At 41.3% G+C, this 23119-nt stretch overlaps 1 protein-coding gene across 1 annotated transcript in view; it reads right to left on the bottom strand.

Moving 5' to 3' along the window:
* Positions 1-23119, bottom strand: part of MAOB (monoamine oxidase B) — a 52604-nt gene that overhangs the window by 14111 nt on the left and 15374 nt on the right. Inside the window, exons 2-7 of the mRNA XM_084226435.1 lie at positions 19059-19153; positions 18050-18187; positions 7046-7150; positions 6248-6339; positions 2296-2437; positions 821-970 (exon numbers count right to left, since the gene is read on the bottom strand). Of these exons, the coding sequence (XP_084082561.1) occupies positions 821-970; positions 2296-2437; positions 6248-6339; positions 7046-7150; positions 18050-18187; positions 19059-19153 (722 nt within the window). The remainder of the gene's footprint in view (positions 1-820; positions 971-2295; positions 2438-6247; positions 6340-7045; positions 7151-18049; positions 18188-19058; positions 19154-23119) is intronic.

Genomic DNA, 23119 nt, shown 5'->3' with positions numbered 1-23119 from the left:
GGTCTGAGTTCTTTTGACTCTTTGGCCAATCAGGGCCAAGCTGTGTTGAGACTCTGGAAAGAGTCACGAGTTTTCATGATTATCTTTTGAGCATTTAGTAAGTATCCTGCCTGTATTCTTTAGTATAGCATAGTATTATTTAATATAATATAGTATTATAAAGTAATAAATTAGCCTTCTGAGAACATGGAGTCAGATGCATCATTCCTGCCTTCATCAGGACATTCCCAGCAAATACAGTACTCCCCTACTTCAGCCCAAGTGCACTGCCCTAAAGGTCTTGGAGGACATCTGGGGAGGCTACAGAGTACAGCTTGTGGAGCAATTTTGGCATTTAGCTAAAAACTAAACCCTCACAAAATGCTGCTCATTAAATAACAAGCAAGCATTACATAAACAGCCATCTGTTCCAATGATGGGCAGCTGCCCTTCCCCTGGTGTTTAAAAGAAAGTGCTGTGCTCTAAGAGTCCACCAGTCTCCCTTCCATCTGGACTCCTCTGTTACAACTTGGAAGCAAAGCTTGCAGTGTTTTTCACTGAAAGTTTGTTCCTAAATTACATTTTACACCTTACAATCACCCTCTAATTCAGAAGGTAACTGAACACAAAGAGATGCCAGGAAAGTCTGAACCCACACTTTGCTTTTAGGCAGCACTTTAAAGCTCCTACACCGCTGTTACTTCAGGACAATGAGAACGTGTGACTTTCTGTCACAGCCACTTAAATCTCTGCTGCATTTTTGTACTTTGGAGAAGTCAAAAAGGAACAGCTAAAGCTTTTGTAGCCACCACTAATGACTTCTTAGCGGACATGGCATTACCTCATACAGCTCATGGTCCAGGGTCTCCACGATGACACCGTCCCCGGACTGGTCGATGCGCACCACGGGCTTGCGCAGCCTCACCCGCCCCCCCAGGCGCTCCATCATCTTCTCACTGATCTGCCCAGAGCCCCCAACAAACTTCCTCTCCTGAAACACAGAATTTCCTCTCCTGAGACACAGAATTTCCTCTCCTGAAACACAGAATTTTTTCCTCTCCTGAAACACAGACACAATAGCTCAGCACAGCAGTGCTTGTGGAGCGTGGATCATGGCAAGCATTGCTCTCAGCATTCAAAACAAACCTCCTTCTTCCATTGCTACCAAAACACCTCTTGGAATTTTTGCAGTCTCTGGAAATGCACCCATTCTACTTTCTTTTTCCATCAGCTTCTCAAATCCTTCCCATATTTGACCACCATTTGAACTCTAGTCAAAACTAAAAGTAATAGTAACCTTGTAAGAAAATCCCTTCTCCAAATGTGGACTCCAAAAAGATGCTACAGGCCTGTGTGAATCAGCAAGACTTCTGAAAAGTGCTTAAACCTTCAAACCTTTCTCTGAGCTCACTCATCCCTGCAGAGCTCTGTGTATCAGAAGCAGGAAACCTGATCTTCATAAATAACAAGGTGTAAGAAGTCACATAGCTCACATCAAAAATGTCTGCTGCACTATGTAATTCAACCCAACTTAAACTCAAATCATCTCTAACAGTACAGAATTCAAATAATATTTAATTAAACATATTTAACTTAAATTAAGTACAGTAATTGCTTATCTATGCATATTTATGCATTTTAATATGGTTAATGTATTTGCATTTTTATTTATGATTAAATAATTAGCATTTCTAAAAATATATCCATTTCTAATACAATTAGCAAAATTTGCACTTCTCAAGTAGAAGACCATTAACAGAGCCTTTACTTTCTTCAAATGCAGAAGCAGCTCTAATGTACCAGATTGCAAACATTTCAAAGCAATACCGTATTTAAGCAGGGGTGTTCATTTTCTTTAGAGTGATCTTAAAATCTTAATGGTGTTAATCCTTGGAAATTTGCATCTTAGGAACCCAGCTCTGGGCTACATGTTTAGTGTGAACTTGCAGCTGACATTGCCAGCTCCATTAAGTGCTTCTGCAGTGCTAAGGATGACTTCAGCCTCGTGACAGAAATAAGCATAAGTAAATTTTTCTCTTTTCAATGAGGATAAGCAAAGCAAATGCTTTAATCTTCATCCAAAAAGAAAGACAGATATAAATCTTCTGATCCCTGGGGGCAATGCTATCAGTAGGGAGCAATCTTCAACGCTAGTTTTGCAAGATCCAGATTAAGAGTAAATTAATAAAATTAGTTATCAGTGTGCTACTTGTTCAAAAGTCATGGATGTCTCTGGACTAAAACAAACCAGCAAAAGCATGAAATTAAACCAGGGCCTGCCAAGAGCTGCAGGAGGTGATGGCTGACAGTACCAACCTGGCCCCCGTTGGTCGTGGAGAAAATCCGTGCTGTGCCCCCGCACTGCTTCACGTACCACAGAAACCAGAGGGCAGAGACCTCGTGGGGCTCAGAAGTGACATCCACATTCACAAACAGAGTTGCAAAACTCTTGGCAGCTCTGCAACAAAGACAAGAAAGCTAGCTAATTTAAAAACAGAATAATGCTGACAAGATTGTTCTTGAGTAGGCAAGAGCCTCTCTTTGGCAGCCTTTTCTTTCACTGTGGGGGCAAAGGATTCCTTAATTTCAGCTGAAGTAAGGAATTATCAATTCCTTTTGTGCAATATTTTTCAAGTAATCCTGCAAAAAAATATTAATGAAACACTCCTGTATTCCAGAAAAATAAGGACATTGAGAGACAAAGCCCAAGATTATATCATTTGATGCTACTAATGCAAAGTTAGCCTGTCATGCCAGCCCCAGGACTAAGCACAGCAAGCCCTCCTGTCTTGACTGGACCCCAAAACCACCTTGTACCTAGTTCCTGGGTATCAAACCAGATCTGCATCTTTGTCTGCCCCTGCTGGATGCCTGTCCCCTCAAGAACACAGCACAGAGATTATTCAAAACCCACCATAAAAAAAAGTTAGGGGTCATTTCTAAGCTAATTATCTAAGATCTGTGGATTAGTCAGCATCCATTCACTGCCCAGTCCTCTGCTCAGGGAGAGTTTTGCAGCTGAAACACAACAAAGAAAGAAATGTAGGTAGGAAGCCATAGGAGAAGGGACAGCATTAATGAATAAATAGGAAAGGATATTTGGTAGCTCAAGTCAGTATTTTAAAGTGTCCCAGTATCCAGTGGCAATGAACACAGAAACAGAAAATTGATCTGTGTCTGAAAAGGGATCACTGCTGTATGTCCTGTAACCTGTTCCTTCACAGCAGCTCTACTGTAAATTACTCTATAGGCCTGTACAAGATTTTGGGGTGCACTAAGACAGAGGATTAATTAAGACTCAGGGAAATATTCCTCCTGTTATAAGTAAATACTTCCCTCTGCTTTCACTCTGAGGAGGAGTTTAAAGAGACATGGACAGGACCAGGAGATGCTCTGTTTAACTGTATTGTAACTGATAGGGATGGAGATTCTATAGATACTTTATATGCAAGGCATCAAACCCAGTATAGAATCCAATTCTGGTTGCTTCTTTCTTTTTTTTTAAGACTTCAAACATAAAAAAAAAAAGGTAACTCTAACATACTGTTTCAAAGAGCTCTAGATCTATACAGAAAAAGGAATCTGCTTTCCTTTCTAAAAATGCAAAGACCCATTCAAGTACAAAGCTGGTCCATTTTCTGAAATATGGGTGCATTATGAATTCATTCCTGACAGCCAAAAATAATACAGAAAATTTTTCATCTGCCTAAACACATACTGTAAAGTACTATTAACTCTATAAGATATTTTGCCTGATGTATTTATTAATATTTTATAAGCAGATGCTATTACATGGTGGTTAGACTCTATCAGATTCTGCCACCTTCTCCCACTGCTTTTCAGTTCCTGATGTTTTGTCTAGAAATGGCAGTATGATTGAAACCAAGAGCACTCAGGATATTTCCAGCATGCAGCTCTAGCCAAAAGCAAACCTGAACAGTCTGTTAGATAAGAGGAAAGAGTAGAAGATTGCCCTTCTGGATCATTACCTTCCAGTGTGGGACATTTCTGCAGCATGCTACCTCAATCTTGAACAAACAGAGCAAATCAAGCCAAGATGCACATATAAAATCTGAAAAGCATCTTCAGTTTATGCCAATATGCAGGTAAAATGTCAGCTCTTATTCCATCACAGCTGGAAAAAACATGACTGCAGTCACATGAGCTATTGGATGTTGAGTGAGCACCAGTGAGTGGTGTTTTGCTCACTTGCACAGTTCCTCACCCTGTCCAAGGCTCAGAGGGCCAGCACAGCTGTCAGCACACATTTCCATTTGGCTTTTCAATATGGACCATGGCACAAATGGGAAAGGTTTTCTATACTCTTCTGTGCAATTGTCACTCTTGTGAAAGCAAAACCATGAACCAGAAGACTGAAAGTTTTTGGACAACAGCCTGTTGTCCATTAACAATCACAGACTATAGAATGGTGAAAGAACTTGAAGTGTCCTTTATCACTTCCAGTTCCAACCTCCCTGTCACGGGCAGAGACACCTTCCACTAGACCAGGTGGCTTCCAGCCTGCCCTTGGGCACCTCCATGGATGGAGCAGCCACAGTTTCCCTTGGTAACATGTGCCAGTGCTTTATCACCCTCGTGGTAAGAAAAATTCTTCCAAATACCAAATTCAACCCCACCCTCTTTCACTGTAAAGCCAGAACCCCTTGTCCTATTACTAATGTCCTTGTTCACATCCCTCTCCAGCTCTCCTGTAGTCCCTTAAGGCACTGGAAGGTGCTCTAAAGTCTCTCTGGAGCCTTATCTTCTCCAGGCTGAACAATCCTCTCAGCCCATCTTCACAGCAGCGCTCCAGCCCTCAGATCATCTTTGTGGCCTCATCTGGACTCACTCCAACAGGTCCAATATTGGAATAAGATCCCAATATTACCGGATGGAAAGTGCCTGGGCTCGTCTGGCCCTTGCTGCTCAACCAGAGGCAGCAGCTGTGGTATTCCACCACAGAGATCTCTCTGGCTGGCTGGATGTTGCAGCTGGACACTGAGAACAAGTCCAGGCTGGTAGGAACTCAGGTTTACCCCTGGTGAAAGTCCTTAGGCTAGGTGAAGAGGAAAAGGAGAGGATTCTACCACAGGATTTAATCCAGAGCTTTATTCCAGGGTCACAGATCTCTGAATATGGTAACAGCCACAGTAGCATCCTGGCCGCATGGTCCCAGGTCCTTTTAAGCTCAGGGGGAGGGGGAGGGGAGAGGACAGGTGAGCTACCAACCAGGTGGGAGAGGGCGAGTCTCAGGGGACAATGACACTTAGACAGGCCAATGGCCCAGGGCTGAGAAGCATCTTTTGAACTTCTGCCAATCACACGATGCCCTTGCTGGAAAGTCAAGCTTGATGGACATCACTTAGGAAGAGGCAGGGGGAGGGGAACAGAGAAGGTATTGCTACCTGGGAAAGGACTGGGAAGTCTAAAACAGGAAATTGCAACACCCTGCAACAGTCCAACTTGAACAACAAAGGCTGTGTTGCTCTCTAGAGGCTGCCTGAAGCCAGAAATATATCCCATAAAAATGTCAGTGGCAGCACCAGCCCTAGCAGGCACTAACAGGTTCCTTCACCAAGCTCCAGCTCACGACAGCCACATGTCAGATACTCAGCAATTCTGAAGAGGTTGCTGTAGAAATCAATCTGCTCTTCAGCAACCAGGATTAATGGGGTTTTTTTTCCCCTTCAGTGAGAAGGAAAACAATCAAACTGCTGTTGAATGGCAAGTAAAGAAAAATTGCTTTGATGTATACATAAAAACAGGAAGCATTTTCAGTTTCCCTATAGTGCAACAGCTGAACAATAGAATGATGAGATCTAAAGTGATTTAGTGCTACTGAAAGACAAATGTTATCTTGATAGCACTTTGGTAAAATCAGCTGGTCCAGCACAGAATAAATGTGTGTTGTTCCATCAAGAGTTTGATTCAAAAACCTGCTGTAACCATAACATTTTTCTCTGAAAGGCTAAACACACAGTAAAGACCAGGAAAGTGCACATAATAGATTAGGGTACTATCCATCTCTTCAGGAATAAACCTTCCCAAATTTATTTTATTTTTGTCTAAAAAGTTAGGGAAATGTAACAGAATCTACTGAGTGTGCTGACAGGTGTCATAGTCCATTATTACAGAACTTTCTCACCCTTTTTCTTTAAAAGGGCTGTATTTTAGTGATAGCTAAACCTGTTTGAAAGGCAGTAATGCTTATTTAGCTGTAAAGTATATAAATATAAGCCATTATATTTCACATTAAAAAGTTTCTTACTTTGTCCAGCATATTTTATCTATTAAATCTTGCATAGTCATTTTGTCCCATTCTTCTGCACGTGGAGCCTTCCATGGAGCTTCATTGGGAATCTAAGGAGACGTAAAGAAAAGCATTTATCAGCAAGTGAATGAGTGCCAAAGAAATACAAATAACTTTGTCCTAAAATGTAAACTCAGCCTACAAATTTCTGTCAGGTAACACTGAACTTAACAGAGAATGCTTTTGGGGGAGGTGGTTTGTTTGTTTGCTTGTTTTAACATTATTCTTTTTTTTTTAGATTGAAAAATAGAGAACAGTTTTAGAGTTAAGAAATGTCTCTAAGTTATTCCATATCTCTCACAATTATCTAGACGAGTAAGAGCAACCTCTTCTCAAATTTTGTATCTCAGTCAATGGAAAACTGGTAATAAACTAGAACAAGACAAGAATGAATTCTACACCGGTTGAGTTTCAAGGTAGAAAAGGGCAAACGTTTGAGTTCTGCAAGCCTCTTAAAATATTACTTACCAAATCATCAGGAAAAATGGTAAAAATCAATCACAGGCATAAACCTTGACATTCCCATTACCAGAAAAACAAAGGGATGTGTGCAGGCAGCCTCAGCAGCACAGGATGCAGAAGAGCTTGCCAGGAGGCCACTCTCAGAGGTGCTCTGGCCATAAAATATGTGGCTGCTCTTGCCAGCACTGGGTTTGTTCAAGGCAGAGCAGCTTTGCCTGTCTGCACCCCAGTTCCTTCCCTCTGCCCCTCATGGGGACAAGCTGGGCTGATTCAGCTGCAATGCTCATGCCATACCTCCTTTCCCATTTCATCCATGGTCCTCCACAGGTTGTTGTAGTCCAGGTAAGCCAAGGGATTCCACATAGGAGGGAATGGGCCTTTAAAGGTGTAAGATTTACCCTAAAGGATGAAAACCAAGCACAAACATCCTTAAAAACCCCGAAAGATAACCATAATCATGGGTTCCATGCATGGGAAGCAGCACCAAAAGGTTAAGTGCCCACAAAACGCACAAATTTAATCAATCCATGTGACAGCTTCTGATGGGTCACTGTCTGTGTGTGCAGGACAAAACCACAGGAGGTGCCTTCTGCACATCAGGAAATGCTTGTTCACCATGGGGTGCCTGAGCACTGGCACTGATTGCCCAGAGAAGCTGTGGTGCCTTCCAACCTCGGAGATACCCAAAGGTTACCTGAACAAGATCCTGGAAACCAGCTCTAGGGGGTTATTCTGTTATTCCTGTTCCTCTGCACGTGCAATTTCGTGTGATACACAGCTGAATTAGCAAGTCAGACTTCAGCAAGCCAGTGCAGAACTGATACTTTACCTCCAGAGCTTCACATGCAGCACTTCTGGGCAGCCAAACTAACACCCTGCAGCAGAGTGACTAATATCAGACCAAAAAAATGAGATGAAACAGCACTGTGTGACTGAGTTGAAAAATTGGCTATTTACTACTGAAAAGGAGATATATTTATTTATTTTACTTATTTTTCCCTTCTAATTGCTCATGAAAACATGTGACTGTTAATTGCATTTAGCAGTTTGGGGGTTTTTTTCCTTTCAGAATCAAACAAAAGTAGCTGTGGTAACCTCTATTATACACTCAATCATAGCTCAGAGACCTTCCTGGGGAAAAAAAAGTCTCAACTAACCTCAAAATTATCAGCACTGCAGAAAATGTAGCATTTACTGAGTAGACTTATTCTTCTAGCCCAAGACCCCTAGCTGTAAATTACAGAGTGGGACAGTGTGAGCAATACCAACGTCCTAATTACATCATTACATGTCTAATAGTCAGATTTTTTTGTATTTAAATCTCCATTACTAGATGTTCAGAAAGTCTAGCTTAATTAAGAGTGGAAGACAATGGGTAATTTGTAGAGCTGTTTTATTTACATGGGATTTCCCTATCTGACTATATGGATGGCAGCCTAATAGCAGCCTAATTTAAAAATTCACAAAGAAAGGCTCATTAGCATTATCTGGGTAGTTGCTTTTTCACAATGCATTATGGACTCCATAAGATAGATAAATAATAAAGGCCATATTGCATGCCATGGCTGATGTTCCAGAATTTATATTAAATTATGTATTTAAGTGTGGACTGCATGAGCATGAATATCAAACAGTAGAAGTACTAACTTTTAATAGATATTCAATGCAGTGCCACACCAATCCATCATTAAAAAAGTATTTACACCGGCTTAAGAAAATCATACTGCACCAAGATTTATTCTTTATAACCAGGTAACAACAACAGCAATGTCTTTTTGAAAAGAAGTATCCAAAGACCACTTTCTCAAAGAAATGTCAGGCCTGATTTGATTTAGGCTCTTTATTAATACTGTGAAAGAAGGGACAGAGAGCACATTATTCAAATCTGCAGGTGTCTGCAAGCACCAGAAGATACAGCAAAAGGGCACAAAGGGATCCTGAAACACTCAAAACTTGGTCTAGAAATAACAAAATGAGATATAACTTTGAAAAATGCTGGCTAATAACTTTCAATTAAAAAAAAAAGGATACTCAATCAGTAAGAAAAAAATCAAACCTATGATAAAGAGAAAATTAGTTTACAAAACTCCCAAACAGGTCAGAGAAAGTGAAGAAGAAACTGTTTTTTCACCTAGTCTTTATGGACAGAAGACCCTAATGGAATCCTTGTCAAAAAACACCAAGGCAATGAAAGTTAGGAAGAAAGCAAAATGGAGAGGAAAAGATTTAATTCTTTGGTAAATGGACAAGAAGCAGCTACAAGACAAAAATTTAATTCTGCAGTGCTTTGGAGGACAAATTATGGTTTTTACAATGCCAAAATCAAATTTTTAGAAGTTTTAAATCAGAAGTTTTGTCATAGACAGAGTAGACCTCCAGTCACTTCATGTGCCAGAGGCACCAAGGTTGAAAATCTTCCACTAAACCTAACACTTCCAATTTCAGGATGGACATTATGACACATGTTCACCCAGAAAATGGAAGGTTGTCTTTATTTTTTTTTTTCTATTCAGCATGAAAAAAAAGTGCATTTCTACATTTTTTGTACTCAAGTGTATGAGAACATTGGAATCGGGAAAATAAAATCTGGAATCAGGAAAACATATCCCTGTAGATGGAGATGAACAGAAAAGGTTTGCTTCATCAGAGGCATTTGGTTCCAGCATGAGCATCTAGGTATTACCATGGAATCTCTTCACATGGAATCAATTTACACTGGGGCACAAATCAATTCACACTTGGCTGCCAAAGGGCAGAGAAGAGCGAAACCTCTCAGACCAAGTGCCTTCCTGTCCCACGTGACAACATCTGAACCGTGTTGGAAATGATCTTTTAGATATTTGGGGAACATTAAAATTCCATAACTGGCCCTATGGCCTCAAAAAATCAGTTTTACTGTGGCTTCCTCTGCACTCTGGAGCCTTCACCAGTGTCAGCATCCTGTAAGTATTCCAAAGCCAGAGCTTATCAGTTTGGTTTAAAGTACCTGCTATTTCCCAAATTTAGCTTATGAAACAAGCATACTGCTGTGCTCAAGAAAACCAGGACAGCATCAGAATGGGTTATTCTAATTATTGATTTTGTTCAGAGCTTCCTGATCTGCCAGAGGCAACCCTAACCCAGTTATCCCCTCTGAGTGAACTCAAGTCTTATGAATTCCCTGCGGTGCTCCCTGATGAGTGCACGGCTAAGAGACACACAAACCATATTTCTGTTTTACTGTTCTTCTATTTCACTGCATTTGAACTGCCAAAAGCAAAACCTTGGCTATGTCTCTTGTGTAGGAACCCGTGGTGTAAGTCTCATAAAGAACACGAACTCCTACCTGAAAAAAATAAAAACAGCCATCAAAGTTAGCGAGTTTCCTGTGAAAGTTATTTTCAAGAGCTCCTAAGGCATCTCCTAAGGCCTGATCCTTATTTCTTGCACAAACAAAACTGCAGGAGCTGTCAATCAGAATTTTGTTTGAGAAGAGACTGCCAGACTAGGCTCTACACAGAAGCAAAATTAGCAGCAGCAAAGAAAGACTACAGATGGCTCTGAGTAGTCACCAACAAACCAAAACATTTCAGCTTCACTCGTGCTGAATTTGCATTTTTGCAAACACAGAAACCTTTTTGATATTTAGGCAAAATTTGCTTATTTGCTGGGAATAGCATTCTCTGTGCCTCCTGGTGGTGTGTAATCTCTAAAGAATAACAAGGCACTTGCACGCCCCAAGATGCACAAAACATTTCCTTTTTAAATATTTTTATGCCTAAATCAGAGGTGTATAAAACCCTCAACAATAACCATCACTTCCAATCGTTTGACACGGTCCTTCAACACCAGTTCTACGATGCTCAGAAGTATTTCTTGCCCTTTTTTAATTTGCATATAAAATTTTAGAAATGGTTTCATGATGCCACTTGTAGTGCTCCGAAAAAAAGCCCACAACAGCAGCATCAGCCCTTGCAGATCTCCCTGCCATTGCATGAATCACTTGGATCACAAAGGCTGCTGCTGCACTGGGGGCTAAACTCACTGAAGAAGATGAAACTAAAGGGAGGAAACTCTTGCAACCCAGCTGTCCCAAGAATAAACCAGCAGGGAAATGAGAAACCCAGTGTTTGTCACAAACTCTACAACTCCCAGTAGATTTTCCTCAGCCATCTGTTTCACGTCAGCTGACATTTGCCTGAGTTACGATGGACCTGTGTAAGTCGTGCAGAAATAAGATTTCTTTATACACCAGGTCTTTTTCAGTTCAAATAGTTGACTTAAGAAATGGATTATTACAGGGGGAAAAGCCCCACAGCATGACAACTGAATATCAGCAGCCCCTTGAATATCAGCCCCAGCACTCAGCAGGGCACAGGGATCTCTTGTGCCTTCTCCTGTGAAGGTGACAGTGAACAAATGCTTGGCTGAGAAAGGACTGCCAGGAAATATCAATGTCTCAATGCAGAGTGGGATTCTCAGGAGAAAATCTGCTTTTGCAGGCCCAGGACAACGCCAGGCTCCCCTAAACATTATGCACCCAGGTAGTGTTGGAGTGAGATGCAGCAGTGTGAACTGAAGCCCCTGGTGACAATGATCCATGCATTTTTCATAGCACAGTATAAACATCTTATAAATTAAGTCAGCTCTCGCTGAGCACAGATATTCCCTCAGCTAAGCCGTCTAAACCTTGGACTAAGCGATGCTCACTTCACCAAGACTGTCACTCTGCATGTTAATTCACAGCCAGGCAGGTTTATTGGCACGCAGTGCCCTCTGCTGATTCACAGCCCCGGTACAGCACACACCCAGTTTTCTCAGAGTAAAATCCCAGTAATGTCACTCATACAAAACTCAGGAACCGTAAGACCCCAAGCTGTGACAAGAAAAATCAGAAACAGAAGAGCATCACTTCAGGCTGTAACTCTGTACCTGTCTCAGATTCTGTTTCTCATCTGTTGCCTTATGGAAAAGTATAATTTTGGTCTGTTTTTTTTGAGGGGGGCTTTTTGGGGTGTGTGCATGTGTTTGTTGCTTTTTGAGGGTTTTATGGTTGGTTGGGGTTTTTTTGTTTTTAATTCTAACAAGACATTTTTGAGACTAAGCCTCTTTTATAATCATGATTCTCAATTAAAATATGGCAAGTAGCTGGACCAAAATTAGAGGGATTTTACAACCAACTTAGAAACTGCAACAGAGCTGAGCTGCAATAGAACTCCCTTAATTGCAAAACTGTTCAGGATCTCAAATGCTCAGCTGGTTACGACACTGACAGATATTCTAAAGGTAAGAAGATTTATAGGTTAGAAAATTTAATTACAGCAGAAAAAAACCTTGTAACTGATGGTGCAAAGCTAGAACATTAAAACATGCCAAAATTTCATCCAAATATCTTTCAATATTTAATTTGAGTTCATCAGTTGTGGATGCCAACACATCTTGGGAATTTCATTAAGAAAACTAATTCCATTTTAAGTGTTGCAGAGCCAGACACAGCGGCTTGAAATGTGCATTCTAAAAAGGAAAGGAGCTAATTGGGAACAACTTGTTTCTGTTGTATTATGGAAATAAAGTCCATCTTCACTCTGCAGCATTGGTCATGTAATCTGTTAAATACATGTCATACTTGAAAAAAAACAGAATTAGAGAAACACCACTGAAGTGATATAGAAAGTGAAATTGAGGATCTTGAGGACCTGCTGTGAATTTAAAGTCCATCTATAACTATATATATACACATAAGTATTTGTTCCAATCAGCTCTGAAAATAATTAACCAACTCTCCTTCCTACTAGAATGAGATTTTTTTTTGTTTTCAGACACTGAGAAACACCTTTAGGAAAAACATTAAGGTATCTTATGAAGCACAGATTTATAGGGACTTTGTTTCTAAATACTCTTTGATACTGGGCTTGTATGTGGCTTTCAACACCTGAATTTAACCAGTCAACAAAATGGATAAAATAATTTGAAAATTATTCAGTATTTCTAGAATTAGTCTTAAGAAAAATCTTCCTTCCCTTCTAAAAAGCAGAGAAATGGAGCATAAATAAATGAAAACAAAAGAAAAGTGGGGATTCATTTGAAAGAAAGCCTTCAAAAGAGCATCTGCCCACAGCATAACTGAGTAGACACACTGTCCCACAACTAGAACACTGGGTTTATGTAGAACATGACTGTGGGGTCACTAAAAATAGGAAAACTTACATAAAATTTTACAGACTTGTGAAACCCAGTATGCTCAGCCAGTTGTTCCAGCATTAAATATACATTTCTCTAATTCTGTTTTCCTGTAGGCATTAATCAGCTTCTCAAGGGAAACAAAGATCAGTTCCACAATCAGAAGCTTTTCTCCCAGCAGCCTCAATTAAATAATCTTGGTGGGAGCACAAGTCCTTTTCCTTGTCTCCTCACCAACAGACTATGGAGTCTGGGAAAGCTAAGACTCAGGAAGACTTTTTTCCCCTCAAATTTAATTAAGAAATGCATACTTTATTCACAGTTCATTTTTCTTACTGCTTTCATCCTCATGCTACCATTAGGTCACAGCTTCCAGCCTTCCATTCAGTCTTCCTCATCAATAAACACCCTTTGCAAGACCCTGCTTTACAGCCCCCCTTTACAGAGATAACTTTGCAGATTTGCTGTCCATAATTGCTTCTTTTAAGCTGCTTTAATACAAATATCTATATTTTAATTTTAAAAGTCTTAATTAGGAAATTTCTCCTTGCAAATACTGCTAGCTGGCTGGCATGGAGAAAAGGGAAGATGCCCCTCTATTTACAGGGCAGGTCCAGTGAGACCAAACAAGTCCAGCTTTTCCTATACTCCTGCCAAAAGCTGCTCTTCATTCTCTGACTGAAGGACATCCCTTCTGGGGGTCTGGAAGATGCTTTCACCAACTTGAGCCTGGCCAACCTCAGGCTCACTTCTGAAGCTACAAGTGGGTGTGGTGATGACCCAGCATCTTGTGGCAGGAATGTCTGCATCCTCATCTCCAGATCTGTGTTCCAGCCATGACACATGACACTACCAAGGCCCTGCAGCAATTTAAGTGTCTTTGAATTTACTTGGCTTCCCTTTCAAGAGAGCAGATGCCCAGCTTCTTCAACATTCAGATGTCTTCTTCCCAGTTCCCCAAATTCTTGTTCACAAATTGTCACCAAAAAGGAGAGAAAACAAAAGACACAAGGGTATTTCACCTCACTTAAACTGATAGTCACTGAGTCTCACAGCCTGTCCATTCTCTGACTGCACTCTAATTGACATTTACAAAGAACAATGAAAGCACTTTTATCAAGTCATTTCAAAAATGCATTTAAGCAGTTATGTTCTGTAGTGCAGACTATGCCAGAAGATACTGCCCTTAGACTTGCAGACAAGGCAGGTGAAAAGCTTAAGTAAATCATATTGTTTAGCTTCAGTGCATGTATCACAGATATCACAGAAGAAACATCACTAAATTCTGCAGCTTTAGACACAGCAGTCACTTATCCAGCTGCTAATTAAATCCCAATACAACACAACCATCATATTTCTAGTTCATGAACAAGACCACTGCAAACTGCATTTTAATAAGCACAATAGTGATGAAAATGAATGACACCCAAGAGGGCTGTAAAATTTTGTTCTGCAAGTCTACTTGCAGAACAAGAAGATCGTAGGCAACCTGGCAAAATCAGTGCAGACTTGGGGTCCTGGTTAAAAGTTCTGTGTGCACAGGATTAAATATTCACCTTCATGAGGTGCTACAGGCAGGGTTCCCATTATCACTCTCCCCAGAGCTGTCAATTATTAATCTCTGTATGAAAGTGGTGCCAAACTTCAAGTGGGCATGGTGTGCATTCAGACACCTCCAGCCAGTGCTGCTGGCAGAGAGATGAGCATGGGGAAACTCCATCCTCTCACAGGGAACTTGACTGAGGGAATGGTGGGGTGGCAAGCTGCTGTCAAGAACTTATCCAGTGACTGGGGAGGGGATGCTTCATGCTTCCCCCAGCATCTGAACCTGAAAGAGCCCCAGGATGGGTCCTGGGGCCTTTTTGGTGCTAAAGAAATAACTCAGTTATAACCATGAGAGGAATGTTTCAGGTGCAACAGGCTGTGAAAATAGCCAGCTACCTCAGGCACCTGTCAGCACTGTCCACAGCCTGCCTGAGACAACACAGAGATCAGATGGAACAAGTGTTTCTACCATTTTTTATAATATGGAATTTCCAAGAAGCATCAATGGCATTATCCCATAAAAAGATCTGGTAGAAAATAGGATCAGAGGATGTTCAGTTGGCACCACAGCTGGACAAAGAAAGAGTGGATCATCCCCACAGCACATGAAGGAATAATGTAAAAACATTCACTGGGCAAGCCATTCATACAAAGAAATGTTTCCTCACACAGATTTAGGATTGCAGAGAAAACCAGTTCCACAGTTACCTTGGAGAATGAACCTGTCTTACAACTGAAAATATGGTAAATTTGTGTTTCAAAATGCAGAAAGTTGGCATGGCTAATGAGAGTCCACAGAAGTGAAGTGCAGCTTGAATTAACAAGGAAGATTTGTTAATTAAACCCCCACAATAATTGCTACGTTTTCATATTTCATTCTCTCCAGAGACTGTTACATGGTAAAAATTACTGGGATTATGTGCTCTTAGCTCTGCTTGTTTAAAAGACAAAAGCTGTCATTTTGGTGAAGGAAAATAAACACCACTAGTCAAAAGTAGCAAATGTGCATATCTAAGGTAGGACCCTGAGTACTCTCCTGGCCAGCTAAGAAGTTATCCCATTTTAAGAAGCATTTTTACAGATTTTACATCTTCCTACCAGTCCAGTGGGAGAACTGTTAGGAGAAGATGACTTCTCAGACAGTTCTGCTTTTGCTTCTTAAATCTGGATTTATGAACCTAATTTCAGTTAGGCTATTGAAAAATCAATGGTGTTCAGGCAGCAATTTGCCTACCAAATACTACTTACAGAGCTATACTAATTTTCTCACTAAGGCTGATGAACCAGTATTTACAAAAATGAAAAGAACATGCTAATCTCTTTTCAAAGACCATGAAAAAGGCTGCTTAACAAATGGAGGGAAAAGAAAAAAAAATGTAGGGCAAGAAACATAATTTTGAGTTACTGTGAAAATATCACACGTCATATAAGCAAGACCAAAAATAATCTCACAATAGAACCTGGCATTAAAAAAGATTAAAGGAGAAAAGAACCATGCAACCCAATCAAGCTGGTAAAGCCTAATTAGCAGAGACCCACCCAGAGATCAACAAAATGCATTCTTTTCATTTTGTAGTACAAAGAAGCTGCATATATTACTTGTATTAAAAAGCCTCTAAAATGAATTTAATTAACTATGAAAGGCTTTATTTTGCCTTTGGGTATAAGAAAAAACAGTGGCTGATTTTACAAGATGCACTGTGATGCCTGATTTTTGTGCAGCAAAAAGAATTAAAACCTTTGGGTTTCATTGCCTCTCTGGGCTTGGATAATTTTGTGGTCCAGAATTTAATTACATTTGACCACAGTCACAAGCTTGGGTCAGCATGTGAATTGAAATTTACACAGGGGACACAGCCCCTTGTGTACTTTGAATCTACAACCTGGGAGCACTGCCCAGATTTCAAGGAGCACATGAGCACTGTTCATTTTCAGGGAAACCATGGACAAGCCACACAGCTCAGAAACCTGCAAGGAATGTGGTGAAGACACATGAAATGCTAAAGATTTGGCCACAAGACAGTGCATATGTTTCTTATATAGTGCTCACATGCCAATTATTTAACTCTGAGTAATTCTTCAACTATGTTAATGATTCCCCACAATTGTATAAACACAGGAGAAAAATGGAAATAAAGGATTTTAAATGACAAAATGCAAAGGATGTGCTGCTGACTGTGGAATTATCTCTTCTCTTTACCTCTTGCTCAGCTACCAGGGAGTTCTGGCACACAGTTCTCTCCCTCCTCTCTTCAGGAACTCCTACAGGCAATTGAGCCTAAACTGTTCCCATATAACTTTTAGGCTATTAGCATGGCTTGGGAGTACTCAGCCAGCAGCTGGGATCTCCCTCCTTGGAGACTTTCAACACTTGACTGGCAACAACCCCAATAAACAGTGATTTCTGGCAGTATTTTGGAATGCCACCATGCTTTTCAGGACAGCAGGCTGCCCTGAAAAGCTGGGCATCCTGACTGGCCATGTCAAGTGTTTCCCCTCATGGCATGACCTCCTATCACTGTTAGGGAGATTTGAAGGCACAGAAAATACTGTGAACAAAGAGAAAATTTGGCTGTGAAGTTGATGCCAGAGGCACACAAAACAGAGCAGTGTGGAAGTATCCATTAGTTCTACCACAGAAATGGTAATTACAGACAGTCACCATAGCAAATCACTTTGAGAAAACTCTTTTTTTTTAATAACAATTGAGTGGAAAAAATAATGGAAAACGTGACAAGACATCTTTTCTCTATTGCTGTTTTAAAAACTGTCAAAGTCTTTAACCTTTGATCAAACATCAACTAAAAATATTTTGCCAGTCATTGCACAATGGCTTTTCCTAAGCATCCAATGAAACCCAGAGTTAACTTCCTTGGGTCTAACAAGGAAAGTTTCCTTTCTTGCAAGTGCAGCACTGGTCTATATCAGGAAAGGAGAAAGGATGCTCTTTTGGAGAATGACTACTGAGAATACGTGGGCTTTTTAACAGCTTTGCTACAGCTGCTCTATTTCAGACCATGTGGAGGCTCAGATCTGCCTCCACAAGACTGTCTGATTCCCAGAGCCTTTTGCAGTTACTATTTTGCTACCCTGCATGTTAAATCTCCCCATCAGCACAACCAGACATAGCCTTTCACGTTTCTTTCATCAGCATAATAAATGTCACTGGTTTAGGAAGGCCATCCTGAGAGAATTTCAGCCCCCTGGAGATACATCCAGGACTTCTGACAGGGATTTTCAGACACCTTGGGCAGTGCATATCAGAGCTGGCCTGCACAGAAGAGTCACAGTTGCACTGTTCATAAACAAGGAAGTTTTTTGAGAGTTTTCAAGTCAGAGGTGAGACCTGAACCAAGGCAGGAGCTAACAGGATGCACACACGGGGTACACAAAGAAATATGTGTGTGTGTCATAATTTGTACTGGTATAGAAATTTGTAGGTGACTTCATTATCAACACATTTTTTTAAAGCAACAAATTCAGATGCTGCATACTCAAACAGGTACTCTCCACTGCAGCAAAAGTGGAAAACAAGGAGAAAGGACATCACCACAATGTTCATGTTTACAGCAGCAGCTTGGGAGCATCTCTTACCTTGACATGGTGAATGAGGTGCTCAACTTCATTCACTTTGTATGTCTCTATTCCCAGCTCTTTAGAGAGCCTCAGGAGACGATTCTGGGTTGGCCCCACGTAAGCCCCTCCAAGGTCCACATATTTAACTTGCTTATTCTGGTTTATCACACAACACACACAAAAGGGAAGAAAAAAAAAACAAAACCAAAAGGTATAAGCCCTTTGTAAATAGCACTCAGCTTAAAAGAGCAATCCAGAGGAATGAAATTAAATTAAATACTCCAAGAGCATTTTGGCTAAGATTCTTCTCTCCACGGAAAACAAATTCTTTGGTAGAGTTCTGGTGTGGTGAATACCGAGTTCATAACCAGCACGTTGATTATAATTTGGAGTTCATAACCAGAATAAGTGACCCATTGTGACATTACAGCCTTAAAAAGAGGAAAGAACCTGGCAGGCAGAGAGAGGAGAGTCAGAGACATCTGTGCAGCTCTTGTTCAGTCAGGCTTCTCACCAATGACCAGTTTAAAACACACCATCCTAGGAAGCAGCACAGGCAAGATTTTCTAATGGGCAGAGTGAGAGGAGTTGTCCCACATCAAGACAGAGCAGAAGAATGGAGTGAAGGGAGTTGTTCTAGTTCCCAACCAGCCCTGACACCAACAGAGTGAGTGACACTCACAGAGTGGCCCTACACCACTCTGTATGGCCATGCCACAGCCCAGCTCAAGACTCTTCACAGCATGGTTGGCCTCATGGGTGTTTCTTCCATAGAGACTCATGCAGTGTCTTTCCCCAGGAAATTATCCTGAAACTTAGCTCGTTGTGTTCTCCATCCCAGGTGGATGACTCCAGAGGTTGAAGATCACAGAAATATTCTGTCCCCACCATCATGCCAGTCTTTCCCTTCTCTTATTGGTACAGCATCAGGAAATTTCCCACCTGTTGGTACTCTGGAAATTTTCCCCACATGGCACACACTGTAAGTATGAACATGTAGAATACAAATGGCTCTGGGGATAATTACCTTTACAGTGAAAGTTCTTCCACCAACTCTGTCATTGGCTTCCAGCAGCACCACATTCAAGCCTGACTCAGTGAGTAGCTTGGCTGCTGAGAGACCTAAAAGATAAAAATCAATTAAAGAATACTTCTGTGTATGCACTGCACAGCTCTTGTGACTTGATATGCAAATACTCTCATAGCTGTCCATCCAAATCCTGAATTTTTCATTCAAAGGCTCATCAGAGTGGTGAGGTGGTGGAATTAAAACCCTCAAACCCAATAATCATTAAAAGGAACAAAAGCCACCTAATTAAACAGTTTGTTGTCCAAATTCACATGTGCTGAGCAAGTTTTGCACCACATGCTCAGGAATTCCAATGCATCAGCCAGCGCTTGGTAGGGTGGTCACCCAGCCAGGCAGAGAACTTACAAACTTTACTGTTTGTAAACAGAAAGCTGTCCTCCCCAGCATTTCATTCTTTATAACCCCAACAACAACAAAAAAGGATGAATCATTATTAGAATTGTCCTAAATTTGTGAAGTTTTCCTGACACTTGCTCTATGTCTCTGCTTTCCAGTTCTGAATATTTTGAAGCACAGCAGCAATGTTCCCACACAGTCAGGTCAGAGGTTTCATCTCTAGAACACATGGTCTGACTAAGAGATGGAATATGCAGCTGTGTGTGGCAAGAAGAATTAAGCACATGGGTAAGTCTACCCCAAAAAATTGCTTTTTTCTCATCCATTTTTTAATACATTTTATTTCCATCTTGCAACTCTTGAAGCTGGGACATCCAAGTGAAGGAACAGTAAAAATAGAGGAGGCAATATCTCTTTTTAGTTGTGATGTCGTAAATCCTCACAATCGCAGTGGAAAATATCAGAGTCAAGCCCTGCAGCAAGTGTGTCAAGCTGCTGTGGGAATGAAGAGAACTGGAAAGGGTGCACATGGAGGGAATCCAGCCCAACCTCTCAACTTCCCAAGAACATCTCTGCCTTTTACTTCAGCACACAAACTGAGATTTAAATAAACTGAGGTGCTTACTTTGGCCCCATGTGAATTTCTAGTAGGAAAAGAGTTATATTCTAGCAGGTTGTATCATCCTTTTGAACCAACAGGATGTGTTGAATAAAGTTCAGCAAGAGGCCAGGCTGGAAGCCACACTCAGACATCATAATTTATCTATCCTTTCTGGATCCCTGCCTTGTTACCATGAGAATGCAATCAGCTCCCTCTGTGTGTCCTAGTACATGCAGTTTTTGAGTTGTCATCCAAACAGATTGTTCCAAGCAGAAAGCAGCAGTGGAAGAAATGGCAAAAAGAACTGACAGCAAAAACAGATGGCCCAAGCTAACATGGCAGGACTGAATGAAATGAAAATGAAGAAAATATAGCAGTCCTGGGGAGAGGCTACAGAACATTTTGGTCACCAGCTCCTGGACTTGGGGTAGGAGAACCCAGTCCAGTTCCCAGCCCTGCAGTGAAACTGCTGCAATGTGCTGCAATTAAGCTCTTTCTTACCCCATTAAAAAAAAAAATTGAAAAGAGAGGAAAAAAAGTTACAATAGTGTAGAGACCTATGCACATAAAGAATTTGACATTTTCTGAAGAACAGCTGCAGATGTGTCCCTTAAAACATCATACCCTCCTGCCTTTTTTTTTTCCTCGTTTCATGGGCTTATTTATCTTGGGCTTTCACATAAGTGTTTTGTGAGAAAACCAGTAATGAAACTGATAAAGGTCTTTCCATACTTCCTACTGAGGAAATTATATTGCAAAAACATCTGGCTGGATCAGTGGCCTTGACTACACTCAAAAATATTTGAAGATACCAAGGAAGAACAAAATACAGAAACAGCCATGGTATGTAAACACGGACAACTCCTTCAAACAACTTGCAAAGAGAGATTGGCTCCTGGAGAAAAAATAAGCAACGAATCTCCTAAATAAATCTGGCTTATCTGTCAAAGAAAAAAAGAGTTTATTTCTCAAAAAAGACAAACATTTCATCAGTTGAGGGAGGATCAATAGTAGTTATTAATAATTTACAGAATGAATGCATAAACTGAAGGCTGTTGTCACTGAAGGTCTCTGCTGGCTTTTCATGCTAACAGGTATTGAGTAATCAATTAATAGCATTCAGTTACCAACACTGATTCAGGGATATGAGATTTGACTTTCTTTATTAAAATCTAATGAATAAACATTGCAGTGCAGCTGGGAACAAAAGCAGTTTATTCCCAGGAGCTGAACCAACAGAGAAGTTTGTAAAAGGATAACTCTCTGGATTCCACTGAACTGCAGCTGACTGGCAGCCCAGGTAGCATCTCCTCATCTCCTCCTGCACCCTTCATCCACCTGATTGACCTACCTGGTATTTACTCCCCATTTTGGGGCATGTGCCACCTTTCCCCCACCCCCTGTCATATTCACACATGGACCTGTTAAAGATGGACAGGAATTTCCTCTTTCCTGAAGCAAAACCAAAAACCAGACAGTGTTGAAGGAAGGATAAGACTCATTAATATCTCACTGCCCATCCTCCAGCAGATCAGATCTCAGCAAGGGGAGGGATGTGTCCTTGGGGCTTGGAAGATGTAGTCTGCAGGGTTCCCAAACTAAGCATCACCTGATCAGTTCAAGGGCTGGTGGTCCCCCCTTCCTCTCAGCCACCTCACAGCTCTGTGCTGGTCCCAGGTTTGCTGCAGAAATCATCCCAAACACATACCAGGAAAAAGATGGAAGAAGCAAAGGCAGAGGCTCAGGAGGGTCAGAGGGCACAGCAAAGGACCAGAGCTGGTCTCTCAGCACACACAGAACAGGATAACTCAAGGCTGCTGGTGCCAGATACCACATCACAGTGCAAGTGTCAGGTGGGAATGTTGCTGGTTTTGGCACTTCACACATTGGGAATCACAGTACTGCCACATCACTCCATACCTGTTCCTGGACCTGGACCCAGGGCCCCAAATGGGCTCTTGGACTGTCACTGCAATAACAGTGAGGGGAGTGGATGTCTGGGAGGGAGAGCTCTGAGCCAAAGTGGTGCAAGAGCAGGGAAGGCACCAGGAACAACAACAAAAGCATATTAACATGGAAATGAACACTAAAATGTGAATATTGGGGCACAAGGTTGAGGTTTGCTGCAGAAAACCCCACAAACCACAGCCTCTTTTCTGGGCAAGAGTCAGAGTGGTCTCTCTGTGCCTTGACTGCTGCAAACAGAGCACACACAATACCTGTGAAGCAAAGCCTGGAAAAATCAGTCACACATGATATAAGGTCTCCTCTTGAGAAGTTTAACCCTTCACATGTTTCACATTCCAGCTCTGCCTCTGGCTTACCTGCCGCTCTAACACATCACTAACAAAAGGCAGATCTTTGAGATTGCCCCCATTCCTCACAAGCAAGGCAAAGAGCTGCATTGAAATGCAAAAACCATCCAAAACTGTGACTGATGCCATTATTGCTCCTGTGCACAGTGTTCTGTCACCCAGAGGCAGCTTTCCCTGCTCCCAGGAGCATCTCAGTAGAATCAGATCTGAATTGCAATAAGAGGGCTCAGCCACTTTTGCCACCACTACACAAGAGACAGAAATTGGGTTTCCAGCACAGGTCAGCTTTCTCCCAGGGGCCAGAGAGAGCCATATATAAATAAATAGAGAGATAAAGCAGAAATCAAACAGTTAAGCAGCCTCACCTGCAGTTCTGCTCAAAGAACCAACAGGCAGGTAATTAATGCAAACAACAAAGAGGCAAAGATGATTATTTGAAACCCCAGATTGAAAATACCACCGTGTTTAGAGGATGCTTAACCGGGCAAGCCTCCATCTGTCGCCATGGCAACCTGGTACCCAAGGCAGCCGCCCAGAGATGCTGGTGGGAGATTGCCTCCCCCAGAATCTTATAACACAAGTTCAAGTCACAAAAATCATATCTTTCCCCATCGTGCAGCACTCCGCATTCACACAGATTGGACTCAAATGTAATCATCACAGTAATTGTTTCATCTTCAGTTCCAACTACTTTCTTTCTTGTTTGATGTCTCTTTACCTACTAATAAATTGCACCATTTCACTGA

This window comes from Fringilla coelebs (assembly GCF_963513975.1).
Source record: "Fringilla coelebs genome assembly, chromosome: 2".
NCBI classification, from domain to species: Eukaryota; Metazoa; Chordata; class Aves; order Passeriformes; family Fringillidae; genus Fringilla; species Fringilla coelebs.
Note: the sequence above shows the minus strand (reverse complement) of the source record. Positions and strands in the feature narration are given on the sequence as shown.